This window comes from Vipera berus (assembly GCF_964194415.1).
Source record: "Vipera berus genome assembly, chromosome: 14".
Lineage (NCBI taxonomy): Eukaryota > Metazoa > Chordata > Lepidosauria > Squamata > Viperidae > Vipera > Vipera berus.
In genome coordinates this window covers 12095136-12110175 of record NC_138217.1, presented here as the reverse complement: position 1 = coordinate 12110175, position 15040 = coordinate 12095136, and the positions used below count along the sequence as shown (strand labels likewise).

The 15040-nt window shown below is 49.1% G+C and overlaps 1 protein-coding gene across 1 annotated transcript in view; it reads right to left on the bottom strand.

Annotated features, from left to right (window-relative positions):
- Positions 1-146: 146 nt before the first annotated feature.
- The window catches only part of OSBP2 (oxysterol binding protein 2), a 46336-nt gene continuing 31442 nt past the window's right edge, over positions 147-15040 (bottom strand). Inside the window, 11 exon segments of the mRNA XM_081338776.1 lie at positions 147-3034; positions 3429-4683; positions 5997-6217; positions 6416-6603; positions 7245-7340; positions 7542-7645; positions 8049-8169; positions 9432-9677; positions 10534-10698; positions 11488-11554; positions 12376-12499. Coding sequence (XP_081194902.1) covers positions 4541-4683; positions 5997-6217; positions 6416-6603; positions 7245-7340; positions 7542-7645; positions 8049-8169; positions 9432-9677; positions 10534-10698; positions 11488-11554; positions 12376-12499 — 1475 coding nt within the window. The 3' untranslated portion in view covers positions 147-3034; positions 3429-4540.

Below are 15040 nucleotides of genomic sequence, written 5' to 3'. Positions count from 1 at the left end.
TCCATCCATCCATCCACAACGGTACAGAAAAAAGTGACTGATGCCCCTTTTCCACACCTACAACCGTTGCAGCATCCTTTACTTACTTCCTTTCTCACAAACCCTACTTCCACTGAAATAGGCCTTGAAAAAGACAAGACAAGCAAGAAAATCCCTGTATCTTTTATTGTTAACGTAATTAAAGCTGAACTGAGAGAGACAGGAAAACATCACATCAGCTCAGATTTGTACAATGTAAGAGGATCAGGGGGGGAAAAATGCTACAGTTTGTGGCTCTGATTTTTGGAGGATTTGTGTATGTGTGTGTGTGGGGGGGGATGCTGGAGATACACAGGTGATCCTGTTGAAGAGGAGATCCTTGCAATGTGGACCGAATTGCTTTGAATGTCCAGCGCATGTGTCCGCTCCAGGAAATGCTGCCTTGTCTAATGAGGGAGAGCAGAGCCGTTGCAAAAAACACAAAAAAACACAAAAAACACAAAACACCCCTAGCTGGACACAGAACAGGCACCGGAAGACAGAATGGCCAAATCCATGTTTCTTCAATGTAGGTTTCCTATCCCATAATAATCTCTGGACAAATTGGTTAAGCCCCCTTGTTTCTCACCCTTGGCCACTTTACGATCTGGAGGCCTTCAACGCCCAAAACTCCCTAGCCAGTGTCCGGCGGCGTGGGAAGTCCACACATCTTAAAAGTTAATCAAGGTTGAAAAACGTTGGGCTAAAGGATTGGGTGTTGTCCTTTTACGGAAGACAAGATTAAAAGCCAGAGGAAAGCAGAATAACAAGAGTGAACAGAATTGGCAGAGCTGGAAGGGAGAAGATCCTGTATTATTCTGGACAAAAAAAAGCTCTCCTTAAAAGCCTCCAGCGAATTTAATTTATTTTATTTTCTAAATTTTCAAAACTGCCTTGAATTTAAAAACGTCCTTAGGCACTGCACCAAGAGCTTTGTTCTGAAGGGCTGCAAAAATCTCACACAACAGGGACGGTGTTGGCTGCCCCACATCGTTGGATCTTGGGGGGGGGCTCAGCTCCTGGAAGGTCTCTAGAAGCCAATATAACATAATAATAGAGTTGGAAGGGACCTTGGAGGTCTTCTAGTCCAACCCTTTGCTCCAGTAGGAGACTGACCCCATGCCATTTTGGACAAATGGCTGTCCAGTCTCTTCTTTAAAAGCCTCCAGCGATGGGAGCACCCACAGCAAGGCTGCATTTTTAAAACCAGGAAATATGAGCTTTAAAGTAATTATTTAAAGAAATAATTTCTTCCCTAAATTAAGGGAACTGTATGGCACGCATACAGTTCAAGCATATCAGGAAAATTCCTTTTTGTGCCATCATTCTTCATTTTTAACTTCCAGGATCTCCCCCCCCCCCCTTTTTTTAAAAAAAAAACAAAGAAGAAAAACTTCCCAGAAGCACATCCTTGTTGACTCAATGATAAATTTAAGTAAAGTTTACAATCCGCTTCCCCTGCTTATTGGCTTTTGCTACTGCAGGCGGCACTTGCTGTTGGTGAGCCATTCACACAACCTTTTTTTCACCGTTGCATGCCAATGCATAAAGGTTTTGAAGCAAACCCTGGCTTGGGAAAACTCCAGCCTGGGCTCTATCTGACACCATCCTCAAGTTGATGCTTTCCAGATGTGTCGGCCTACCCTAGCAGCTTTTTCCATCATGCCCAGCTGGAGTTCAAATGATGCCGGGGAAACGCAAGTCGCTCGGAACACATTCAGAGAACACCAAGTTGTTTCTTTTGGGGACCCTAACCTTAGAATCAAGATTCTCTCTACAGCAACATTCCTCAACCTCGATAACTTCAAGAGGGATGGACTTCAACTCCCAGCTGGGCAATTCTGGGACTTGAGGTCTGTATCTTTTGAACTGGCTGAGGTTGAGAAACGCTGCTGTAGAAGTTTGGCCCACCAAATTTGTTCTGGAACAAATGACACCCTACAAAACTACAGTCAGTCACACTTTGGCCACTTTCCATCAGGCAATTTTTGTGCACGGATCCTGAATTCTATAGGATGCAGCACAGCTTGTACGTCTTCTCCCACTATTTAAATTTTACTTAAGGGGAAAAAAAAGGTGGAGTAGGAGGAAGCCATCGTACCCTGAAAGGATCAAAACGTGCTGGAACGTATTTGTACTATAAAAAGATTCGGACAGAGAGACTCCGTCTTCATTTCTTTGTTTCTTCTAGTTACATACCCATATAAATTTAAACAAAATAATTTTATATATATATATATATATTTGTGTACATATATTATATATATCATACATATAAATTAGAAACAAATAAATAAAGATTAAAGGTACACTGCCATCAGCGGTGAGAGTACACCGATGTTCAGTTGCTATTGTTATTCCGTATACAAGGGGTGTGTGTGTGTGTGTGTGTAGGCCTATGATGTGTGAGCATGTAATGGGTCCTCCAGGATAGGGGGTGTGGGGACTCGGCCAGTGATATCCCACGTGGATCTTGCTGTGCCTTCAGCACTCTGGAAGCCGGGGGAGGCAAGACCCCTTAGGAAACCCCCTCCCATTATTGCTTGTTTTTGTCCCCCAGGAGAGAAATGGGCCATCTTCGGTGGGGAGGGGCACAGCAGAGGGGCCCTTTAGTTGCCTGTGCTGTTGGGCTCAAGGGGGGGGGGGCTTCTCCAAGCCCTAGCTGTTCAGGCCCCCGAAGCAGTCAGGCCCTGGCGGATGATCAGCTGGACAACCGGGAAGAGGAGCCAGTACGGCAGGAATCCTCAACTATTAAGAGGGGAGGACTTCGACTCCCAGAATTCCCGGGCTAGCCATGCCAAGGTTGAGAAACACTGGATCCGGCACCCTGGACTGGGGCAGCGCAGGGCCAGCACAAGAGAGCCATGTGCTAAGGATCCCAAGGCACCACCACTAACATCACCGGCAGCAGCCAGTGCCCTCCAGATTGACTGGGGCTGCAGTTCCCAGAATCCCCCTGCCAGCAGGGATGCCAGCAAAGGCCTGACCACGGGAGCAGGAGGTGGAGCTACGTCTCCTGTGGAGAAAGAGAAGCGGAAGCATATCTCAATTTAATTGGATGCGCCTGGGATGTTGGCTATGGAGGTAGCTAGGCTGGTGACCCCAGGATGCTGGAGCTGACCAGAGCCAAGAGGGCATTTTGCTGCCCCCCCCCTTCGATCTTCTACCCTTGCCAGTTTCCTTCATCTGAGGAAGAGAATCTTAAACGGCAAGAGGGGGTCTCTGTGTGTGCATGCTTGCACAAATGTGCTTTCTACACACGTGGAGCCACTGAACAGCTGCGTTGCAAAGGTGATTTTGACCCGGGTCGTCCCAGAGCAGGCTGGGCATTCGTCCAGCTTGCAATGCTCTAAACTCAAATATCCCGTGTTAGTGATGGGGACCTGGCTAGCAGGGCAGCACAAACTAACCGGCTTCGCTGGAAAGGCGAAAACGGGTCGTGATTCAACCGATGGGGAATGCCGAGCGCTTGATCCTGAACTACGCTCCCGTGCAGAGCTGTCCGAAGCCAACGGAAGGGAAAAAAGCAGACGGAATGTCTGAGGGGGAAGTCAGGTTTTGCTGTGGCTGCCTCCTCTGTTCTCCAAATGTTGAAAAACAAAGAGAAAAAAATCTTAAAAACATCCTTCCGGGAAACACAGCTGCCCTAGGAGGGTAAAGAACAATTTCTCCATCGTGTGTTTTGACACATCTTCAAAATCAAAAGTCAGGTCACTCTCCACACGTTTCCAGAGTGGGGGCTGGAAAGGCAGCTCAGCCATGGTCGGAATCAGGGTTGGAATCCCTCCCGACCTTGGAGAAAGCGGACAGACTTCTTCCAAGGAGCTAAAGAAAGAAGATTGGTCCCCCACTCCGCCTCTGGGATTTCGTCACCGCTAGAGAATTTCGAGGGTCCCCCAAGAGGGTCTATGGAGCTGCCTGAAACTTGGGGGACGGGGATGATCTGCAGATTAAAAGTAGGGTTAATTCCCACGTGGCAATGAGAAATCAGAGGGGGGGGGAGAAAGTCTTGAAACACTCACCATTTCCAATAAAAGAGGTGCATCTTTGGAACTCAGGGCCCTGGTTAGTGAAACCGAGGCCTTGAAAGAGAAGTTAACGGCCAGCCCAGAGGCAGGTTGTTTAAAAAAAAAACCCAGAGGGGGGGGGCGGGGAAAAACCTAGCAAACAAACAAACCAAAACAAAAAAACACTCCACCCCCCCCCTCAAATCCTAATTGGCAAGCTTAAAAAAGTCACTTAAAAAAATCATACGCCATTTTATTAGTGCATAAAAATAGCTTTTGGAATCCCTGTTTGCTTTGTCTTGTCTTAACTCTTTGTTTTTCTTCGCTTGCATTTTTTTGTGTTTTTTTTGTTTGTTTTCAATTCGGGATTTATTTGAATTCTCTGCCTGTTTTTCTCCGAAAGGCGGCTGGGAGGGGGGGGGGAGGGCAGGAGACCACCCAGAGGGGCTCAGGCTAGCGGCCCTTCCATTCCCGCCACAGACGCAGAGGCTTCGCCTGGCACCCACGAGCTCAGCTCAGAAGATGCTGGGACACTGGCTCCAGTCCTGCTTCTCTTTGCTCTCCCAGTAACCGCCTTTGTAGATGCACATCAGCTCTCCCGTCACCGGGTCCACCTTCCTCTCAAACCACATTGGGATGTAGCCCTTGTAGTCCTTGCCTGCAAAAGAAGCGGGGGGGGGGACGCACAGGAAAAACACACCCCACAGGTTTTGGTGCTGACACGGCAAAGCCCAGAGGTTCTCACCAACTGTCTGGGACAGGGGTGGGGAAGCTTGGATCTTTTATGACTTGCGGACTTCAACTCCCAGAATCCCTGAGGCAACATAGGGGAAGCTTGGCTCTTTTATGACTTGCGGACTTCAACTCCCAGAATCCCTGAGGCAACATAGGGGAAGCTTGGCTCTTTTATGACTTGCGGACTTCAACTCCCAGAATCCCTGAGGCAACATAGGGGAAGCTTGGCTCTTTTATGACTTGCGGACTTCAACTCCCAGAATCCCTGAGGCAACATAGGGGAAGCTTGGCTCTTTTATCACTTGCGGACTTCAACTCCCAGAATCCCTGAGGCAACATAGGGGAAGCTTGGCTCTTTTATCACTTGCGGACTTCAACTCCCAGAATCCCTGAGCCAGCACGGGTGAAGCTTGGCTCTTTTATGACTTGTGGACTTCAACTCCCAGAATCCCTGAGCCAGTATGGGGGAAGCTTGGCTCTTTTATGACTTGTGGACTTCAACTCCCAGAATCCCTGAGCCAGTATGGGGGAAGCTTGGCTCTTTTATGACTTGCGGACTTCAACTCCCAGAATCCCTGAGCCAGCACGGGTGAAGCTTGGCTCTTTTATGACTTGTGGACTTCAACTCCCAGAATCCCTGAGCCAGTATGGGGGAAGCTTGGCTCTTTTATGACTTGCGGACTTCAACTCCCAGAATCCCTGAGCCAGCCATGATCTGGGATAATTAATGCCCCAGGTCTTGGACCACCACCTCATCTGTTGCCAAGTGCCCGGATGTTGATCACGTGACCATGGTGGTGCTCTTTCGTAAGTGCGAGGACCACAGAGGAGTGGGTTCGTCAGGTCACAAAAGGAGACCATAGGACACTGCAGTGGTCATAAATACGGGTCGGGTGCCACACGTCTGAATTTTGACCACGTGACCAAAGGGATGCCGCAACGGTCGTAAGTGTGAAAAAACGGTCCTAAGTCACTTTTTTCAGTTATAACTTCAAGCTGTCACTAAGTGAACACTGTAAGTCAAGGACTACCTGTACAAACCCTGAGCCTGCAACCCCTCCCCCTCAGCCTCATACTCCTTTGCGTGAAGAGAAACTTAAGGACCCCTGGGTAGATTTTGGATTTCATCTCCCACCTGCCCAGCCACCATGGCTTTAATAAGGGACCGATGGGACGTGTAGTCCCAAAACACCCTTCCTTGTAACCCAGCTGAGAGATCTGCTTTCTTTCTGGTACCTTCTGCCAGCGCTTCAGCTGCCTCAACTTCCCGCTGCCGGCGCACGGCCCGTTGCTTCTCTTCCAAGCGTTGTTTCTCCACGTTGGCCTCGTCCCATTTGCCGTCCTCCATCAGCCGCTGGTCAGGCCTCAGGCGGCTGTCCGTGGGAGCCACGCCCTCTTCTGGCTCGTTGAGGGTCAGCGCCAGTTTGGAGAAGAAGTACATGCTTTCCGCGTTGTCCCTGCAAAGGGACGAGCCGGGACTGGACTCAAGAGAAGGGGCAGCTGACGCCGGCAGGCGCTTTCCCTGCATGGCGCCAGCGCTTGGCCAACGACGTTCGTGGAGCCCTCATAATAATCCGGGCCTTCTCCGCCGCCCCAGAAAGGCCTATCCCACAGGGGGCCAACCCTTAAGCCCCAAGCCTGTTGGGAAGACTCACGGGAGAGGATATTTCTTCCACAGGACCTTGGGGGACAAGGTCTGGTAGACCGTTTTCGGAAGCTTGCCTTCCGCAATGGAGTTTGCCTGGCTGGTTTCTATGATCTTGGAACACTCCATCTTCTCATCCCACGTGCCGGACATGACGTAGCGCTCGTTGCCATCGGCATCCATCACCACCCCTGTCACCTGGGAAGGAAAACCAGGAAGAGGAGGATTCGTGGTGGGCCGTCAGCCCCACCAGGTAGAAATCAACTCTACGGGTAGCCTACAATGACTTCGACTGAGATGGGATAACACAGTGTGTCTCTTAATCTCGGCAACTTGAAGGTGAGTAGACTTTTATCTCCCAGAATTCCCCAGCCAGCTGTGGGAGTTGAAGTCCATCTATCTTCAAGTTGCCAAGGTCGAGAAACACTGATAGAGAATATACATCTTAAGACAGGCCGATAACATTCCTGCTTCTCCATCCTTGCCCAAGCAGGGAGACAGGCTGCACCGCTCCCACCCTGCCCCGTCCCCAGTTGATTTGTTATCGCAACAGCCACATCTGGGCTCAAAATGTTTGCAGCCAAATCCAGCTCTTGCCCTTTCACATCGTCCCTGTAAACAATTTCCCTTTGTTATTGGAACCGGCTGCTTTTCTTCCACACCTGCTTCAGTGTCCTTGGCAATGCCTCAGGCTCTCACAGTATTCAGCAGATTCGACAAATTTTCATTTCTCCATCTAAACACTTTTAAAGCAACACTCCCCACCCCACCCCCCAACTCTAATACCAAGAAGAAACAAATAGGCAGGTAGCTGCCAAAGTTTCATTCTTGATAGTTACCTTCCGGGGGATGTCTCTGGAGAAGTAACTGTAGGGTGTGAATTTTAGCTGGCATTTGTCTTTTGATTTGTGGTTGAGGATTTCGATGTCACCAGACTGCAGAAAAGAAAGAGAATTTGCCCAAGGGGTTAATTATCCATACTGACAGAAACCAGAATCAAGAAATCAGGAAAAACAATTTCCTTTCTCTCTTATTTAATTCAAATTAAAAAAAACCCACTATCAACACTGACTATCAACTCTTTTATTCACCGAGGGATTTTAGCAACGCTGCAGGATGAGGCCCATCCTCCTTACCTGGTCAATCCAGAGTTTTCCCACAATAATATTGTGAACTGTGGATGTCACTTTTTGCCAGATATAGTGATTGCCGCTGGAGTGGAATTCGAGGTGGATGGTGCCTGCGGGAGAAAAGTAACCTTACGGTTAGCATATAAATCTCTATTTACAGAAAGTGTATTATCTCTGTAACTCTTAGTGGATTTTTTGCCGATTGGGACGGCAGGATGAGGCTTTGTTATTTGTCAACTGATAAAGACATGGGCTGAAGAATTTTTCTTCTTTTTCTTTGTTTAGGTTAGCTTTATTTTTAATCTTAGCCTTTTTAAACTTTAAGAAAATTTATTATAAAAAAAAGGAAAGGAGAAAGCAACGAATAAAGCTGTGGCATAAACTACCAGAGAAGCGGGCGACACCTACTCCATCCTGCTCTGGAAAGCATCTGTCAACCACCAAGACAGCCGAGAGATCTGGGGGCGTTGTGAAAAACGGTCCTCAGTCATTTTTCTCTCACTTTTTACTTACCCAGCGGCATGATGGAAAGGTATTTGCCACGGAACTTGCTGGCAATGGTGATCTCCTGCCACAGTGTCCAGCCACGCCTGGAGTAGACGTGGTGAGCTGCTGCTGGCGGGTGATGGCTCACCTGGAGGAGAAGAGACACACCTTGTAGGTAATTCTTGAAGCAAGGCTCTCGAAGTGCTCTTTAGCAAGATGTCATGGTTCCGATGAATGAGACAAATCAAACAAATTGCCGGCATATTATTTATCTAAAAAGTCTTAGTAATGAAACGAAACATCGGCACTCATGGAGGGATGCCAGAATCTGAAATCTCCTCCCACCAAACCCATCGTAACACACCCACAATCCCCGCCCTTATCTACACGTCATAAATCACATTATCCAATTAGTTTCACATACGAGGTTTCACTTCCCATTCTGTACACCAGCTTTTGCAATCTTATCACAACTTCCGGGTGATTCCTCCCTCCCAAACGAAGCAATTAAAATAACAGGCTGTCTCTTATATTGTCAGTGCAAAAACATGTCAATGTTTGCAGCACTGACACAAGGTCTTGGAGGGGAAGGTTAACAAGGATTCCAGGTTGCAATAGTGGTGAATATTGTGGGCTGCTTTCCAAATATCTCGTTACCAGGCTGGGTAACCTCTTCAGCAGAGATTAGGGGGTGTCAAGTCTTGGTGTTCTTCTTTTTATAAGGGCTTCAGGTGTGGGTGTGTCAAGGGAGGGTCTTGTGATGGATATTGTCATGGCCCAGGTGTGAGTCATCAGTGAGAGTCTTCTGATGGGGAGGTTACATCAGGTGAGGTTAGGGTCACCGGGAAGTGAACTGCTGGTGGGAGGATCGTAAAATGGGGCAAAACTCAAATGTCTCACTTAATAACAGAAACTCTGGACTCCGTTGCGGCCATAAGTTGAGGACTAGCTAAAATACGCCAGTCGGAGCCCACCCATCCCAATTCCTGCTCTTGAAACGGGACAAGCAGCTATAGGTGCCAACAGCAGCAAGAAGACACGGCATATGTACCCTCTCTCGAGAGATTCAATGCCTGCACAAAACCCCGGTGAGTCTCTTCTTATCCTCCCACAGAAAACAGGATTAAATCCTGCCGCAATTGGCAAGATGGGATCCTGGTTGAAGAACTGGATTTTAATAATAATAATAAAGTTGGAAGGGACCTGGGAGGTCATCTAGTCCATCTAGTCATAAGGTCAGCAGGTGGAGGGAATAATGGAGAACAGGAATACATGGAGGAGGGAGGCTATTTTTGCAGGCATCCGCTGAGTCCAGCCCATCTGAGCTGGCAGCCTGGACCGAAGCCCTACAGCACCTAGCCCTTCCCCCCCCCCGCCCTCTCCCCCTCCCATGCCGGTTCTTTGGCTCACCTGCTCAGAGAGCGAGCGGAAGCCAAGCTCGTCCAGGCGGTCCAGTTCAAAGGTCTCGCCCAGGAGCGGGTTGAAGGGCTTGGCGGTCCGCTGGACGGTGGTCGAGTAGGAAGACACGGAAAAGGCCGCCACGAAGCACATCTGCTCGATGGCGCTCTCGCACCTGACCGCTCGGTCCAGCAGCTCGTGATACTCCAGGTCCTCTGTCAGCCTCTGCAGCATTGAGAGGGGTTCGTTGAAGTTGATCTGCAGGGAGAGGGGAGCAGGGAAGGGGGGGGTGTTAAAGGGGGAGTGGCAGCCCTGGGGGGGGCTTCACAGAGCCGCCCGGGGATCCCACTCCTCTTCAACTCACCACGGGACAATTTAACAAATCAACTGAATTATTTAAAACAGATAAGAGACTATTTTAACCGTCGTCGTTCGCAGTTCATCCTGTCCCTCCTTTGGCAACCTTTCTTGAAGGATTCTATCCCACCGTTTCTTCGTTGTGGTCGTAAGTTGAGGACCTCCTGTACTACAAAACCCCTCGGTGCAAGGGATAAAAGAGCCCAGGTGGTGGATGAAAAGTGAGCAACCGGTTCGCAGCTGAAATTATACTGACCAACAAGGTCACTTGGGAGACAGGAGGAAGGACGAGCCCTGAAAATAAAATATCCTTGCACAAAAGAGACAACGTGCGCGCGTGTGCCGAACCACTGAAGCTTTTGTCATCTGCACAAAAAGTTCCCGGTGGGCCAGAAAGATTTAATGCCACGTCAAAGGGCTATTACAATTTCCGAGACTTCCCAGAGTGGCTCCCTTAATCAGGAGGCTGCCACCAGCCTTGCGCTGGCAGATTTAACCGTTTGGTTTGGCAGCTGCCCTGCTGTTGTTTTACTGGGCTGCCAAGCAGAGATATTGGATAGGGGGGATTATTTATGGCACGCAATATCGGAACTCTTGGGGGGGGAAAAAACAGCTCTGGAGTCATATTGCCGGGTGATTGAAAAGACTGGAAAGGGATGTGCATGCATTTCTGTTACACGGTGGCAGAGTTTCACACACAGGGCTACACTCCCAACCTCGTTTAGAGGGAAAATTAAGAGTGGAGGAAACCACTTACGGGCATAGGGATCTTGGACAGTTCTTTACCAATGCAATTCTTCATTATGCTCCAGAGGTTAAGGCTGTAGTTGGGCTTGTCTGGGATTTGAGTGCGCCTCTTCTTGTGGGCGACGCCATGCTTGCTTGAAGCACCAAGGCCAGTATAAGTGGAGGCCTCAAACACCTGAAAGGGATCAAATCCAAATTAATGACAATTCAGTGTGGGATTTCCAGCTCCTCACCCACCCTTGTAAGCAGAGCCTGGGACATGTTAAGCCAGTTTTGCCAAAGGTGGGGTTTTTCCCCACCCCCCAAAAAAGGCAAGTGGAATTTCTTTGTTTTTCCTTGAAGACGTTCTGCAGTTCAGAATGGAAGAAGCTCCTTGGATGAGAAGCCAAATGTCTTTCGAGGAAAAACAAAGCAAGTCCAGTTGCCTTTTGAAAAAACAAAACGCCTTTGCGACAACAATAACCCGGAGGAGTGAGAATCTCCAAATAGGCTAAGTCGGTTTATTGAACGGTGGACTTCGAGTTAATTCATAACCGAAGGAGTTCCCAATTTATGCCAAAGTATAAACCAAGATTGAGAAAGGGTGAAGACTGGACGTCACTCAAAACAAGCCAAAACCCAACAAATCGCATCATGGCTTCACATACACAAACCCAGCCACACACGGAAGCTTAAACAACAGAATCAAAGAGTGAATTGAGGAACGGGAGCACGGCAACCATTCTCAGAACCAAGCAGAGCAAGGCAAATTTCACAAGAGGATGCAACGGGGTTCCCATCGGCTTGAGACACATTAACTGCACGTTAACTTCCCCAGCCCCAAACACACACAATCACACAATCCAGAACGAGAACGAAGAGGCCGATTCTCCCAGCCGCCCAGCCTGGAGGTGGGTCAAGCTGCAACCAAAAGGGTCGCGTAGAGACAGAAAGCAAACACCTCCGAGGGGTGGGTGATACTCACACCGTCGCCCAAGGTCCAATCGTCCGAACGGCCCTCGCTGCCCTCACTAATGTTGCTGCTGGTGCGCCTGTGGGGGACACAAAAGTGACAATGGCAATGCCAAAAGCGATGGGGCATGGTCTCCCGATGCGCTGGCCAGCCAGGCCAGGCTGCCCCAGCAGGGCCCGTCAAGCGGGGGCCACGGAGATCATCACAAACAGGGGCGGGGTTCCAATATGCAAATGCACCAGCTGACATTCTGGCCCCGCCCACTTTCTCCAAGCTCTGGGTCTAGGCAACCGATGGGCACCTGCGCAGCCTTCCCTGCAGTGTGTGTGTGTGTGTGTGTGTGTGTGTGTGTGTGTGTGTGTGAAGGTTGTGGAGAGGAAGGAACCAGGCAACCGTAAGCAGGAAGGGTTAGAAAAAACATGACTTTGGAAGGATCAGGGGTTCAGGATATAATAATAATAATAATAATAATAATTAATAATAATAATAATAATAATAATAATAATAATAATAATAATAATAATTTGGAAGGGACCTTGGAGGTCATCTAGTCCAACCCCCTGCTCAGGCAGGAAACCCTATACCATTTCAGGCAAATGGCTGCCCAGTCTCTTCTTAAAAACCTCCAGTGTTGGAGCATTCACACTTTCTGGAGGCAGGTTGTTCCACTGGTTAATTGTTCTAACTGTATAAAGTGGGCAGTGGTTGCTTTTTTTAAAAAAAACAAAAACAAAAACATAGTTCCCATTATTTTATTTAGATGTTTTAGGCTGAACTCTCATGTCCCTCTCTTATCTCCTAGCATGCAGGGTGAGATGCTGGGCTGGGGAATTCTGGGAGTTGAAGTCCTACCACCTTCAAAGCTGCCCAGGTTGGGCCCGGACGACGGCACCGACCTACCGGTGATGTTTGGATGGCTCTGCGGCTACTGTGATGAAAGCATGAGCGTCTTCCATAGCGTCAAAGTACTCCGTCTCCTCATCTTCGTCACTGGCGTCTCCTTTTCCACTCTGCACGCTTCCTCCTGGAAGAGACGGAGAGCCCGGATCTCAGCCCTGCCCACCTTTGGGCACCTGAGGCGCCAAATGGAAGGAAGGAAGCTGGCAGCTATTGGTTTCCCACTTGCCAAAGGGTGAATCTCAACCGCCGTACATGTAGGTTTACCATTTGGGCTTTCTGGGCCCCAAAACAAGAGCTGGACAGCATCATCGCCAAATGCTGGTTATTAAGCAAATCGCTGCAGGGGGCTGGACTAGAAGACCTCCAAGGTCCCTTCCAACTATTCTATTCTATTCTATTCTATTCTATTCTATTCTATTCTATTTTCTGTTCTATTCTGTTCTGTTCTATTCTACATTCTATTCTATTCTCCTTCCGTTTATTCTATTCTATTCTATTCTGCTTTAATTCTATTCTATTCTATTCTATTAATTTTTATTATTCTCTTCTATTCCATTCCATTATTATTCTATTCTATTCTATTCTATTCTATTCTATTCTATTCTATTCTATTCTATTAATTTTTATTATTCTGTTCTATTCCATTCCATTATTATTCTATTCTATTCTATTCTATTTTTATTATTCTCTTCTATTCCATTCCATTATTATTCTATTCTATTCTATTCTATTTTTATTATTCTCTTCTATTCCATTCCATTATTATTCTATTCTATTCTATTCTATTCTATTCTATTCTATTCTATTCTATTCTATTCTATTCTATTCTATTCTATTCTATTCTATTCTATTCTATCCTATCCTATCCTATCCTATCCTATCCTATCCTATTCTATTATCCCATTCCATTCCATTCCATTCCATTCCATTCCAATAATTCTCTTCTCTCTTCCCTTCCCTTCCACTCCACTCCACTCCATATTTTCTATTCTATTCTATTCTATTTGGCGATGATTTGGCGATGATTTCTAGCCGGTTATTTTAAGAAGTTAGTGAGGGGGAGGGAAGGGAGGGAATTTTTAACCGGCACTCAGTCTGGTCCTGTTAGAGGTCCTGACGGGACGGGGTTGGGGGAGGTGGCTGCTGGTTCTGAGAATGTGGGGGTGGGGCTTCAAATCCCCACGGCGATAGGGAACGGCAGCAGGTGTCTGCGCGGAGGGCCATATCAACATCTGGGATCGCGCCCCCGCTATCTCCGAGCGGTGGCGCGCTCCGACCCTCCGGTTAGCGCCCTCTTACCCGGGGATGAGGGTGATCAGGCCCCTGAGCTCAGGTTGGTCTATTTTAACGCTAGATCCGTAGTTAACAAAGCTCCCCTCATCCGTGATCTGATCGAGGAGGAACGTGCGGATCTAGCGTGCATCACGGAAACTTGGCTGGGCTCGGAGGGAGGGGTGCCTCTCACCGAGATATGCCCGCCGGGTTTCCGGGTGCTGCACCAGCCGCGGGCTCAGGGCAGGGGTGGTGGGGTGGCAGTGGTTATTCGGGAGACTTTGTGTCCCCGGGAGGCCACCATTGTCCAGATGGCCAGGAGTGAATCCCTCCTCTTGAGATGTGGTCCTCGGGTTCAGTTGGGCTTGTTGCTCACATACCTGGCGCCCAGCTGTGTGGCAACAGCCCTGCCTGAGCTGCTCGACACCCTCTCAGGGTTGGCGGTGGAGTTCCCCAGGCTTATAGTCCTGGGTGACTTCAACCTGCCATCACTGGGGGGGTCGTCGGAGTTAGCTCGGGGGGATCATACTCTCGACCTGGTGTTCCTGTCTGGACAGTGGTTGGATGATCTGGGAGGGGGTTCTCCATCCATCACCCCTCTGTCATGGTCAGATCATCACCTCCTGAGGCTGGTTTTCCGTCATGCCATCCCCCGCCGCTGGGCGGCGGAACCGACCAGGTGGTTCCGCCCCAGGCGCCTAATGGACCCGGACCGGTTCCAGAGGGCGCTTGGGCCTATACCTATCACCCTTACCCACAGCCCAGTCGATGCTCTGGTGGAGGCCTGGGAAACGGCTGCCACCAGGGCACTCGACTGCGTTGTACCCACGCGACCTCTGACTCGGCGCAGATCCCGTTGGGCCCCATGGTTCTCTGTGGAGCTCCGGGAGATGAAGCGTCGGAGACGAGGTCTAGAGAGCGGTTGGAGATCCAGCCGATCCGAATCCGACCGATTGCAGTTAAGAACCTTTATAAGGTCTTATCTTGCGGCGATAAGGACGGCAAAGTCTAACTACTTTGCCTCCCTTATCGCGTCCGCAGATAATCGCCCGGCCGCCCTGTTTAGGGTGACTCGCTCCCTCCTTAACCAGGAGGTGAGAGAGGATCCCTTGCAGGGACGAGCCGAGGAGTTTAGTCATCATCTGGCGGACAAAATCGCTCTGATCCGGACCGGCTTGGACTCTGACTGGGCAGAGTCTGACGTGGAGGAATCAGGCGGTCTTGAGCACGTTATCTGGACTGAGTTCGACCCTGTTTCCCCTGATGATGTGGACAGGATCATGGGGAGACTGAGCACCACCACCTGTTTGTTGGATCCGTGCCCCTCCTGGCTAGCTTATGCGGCTCGGGAGGGAACACGAGGCTGGTTCCATGCAGTAATAACTGCTTCTTT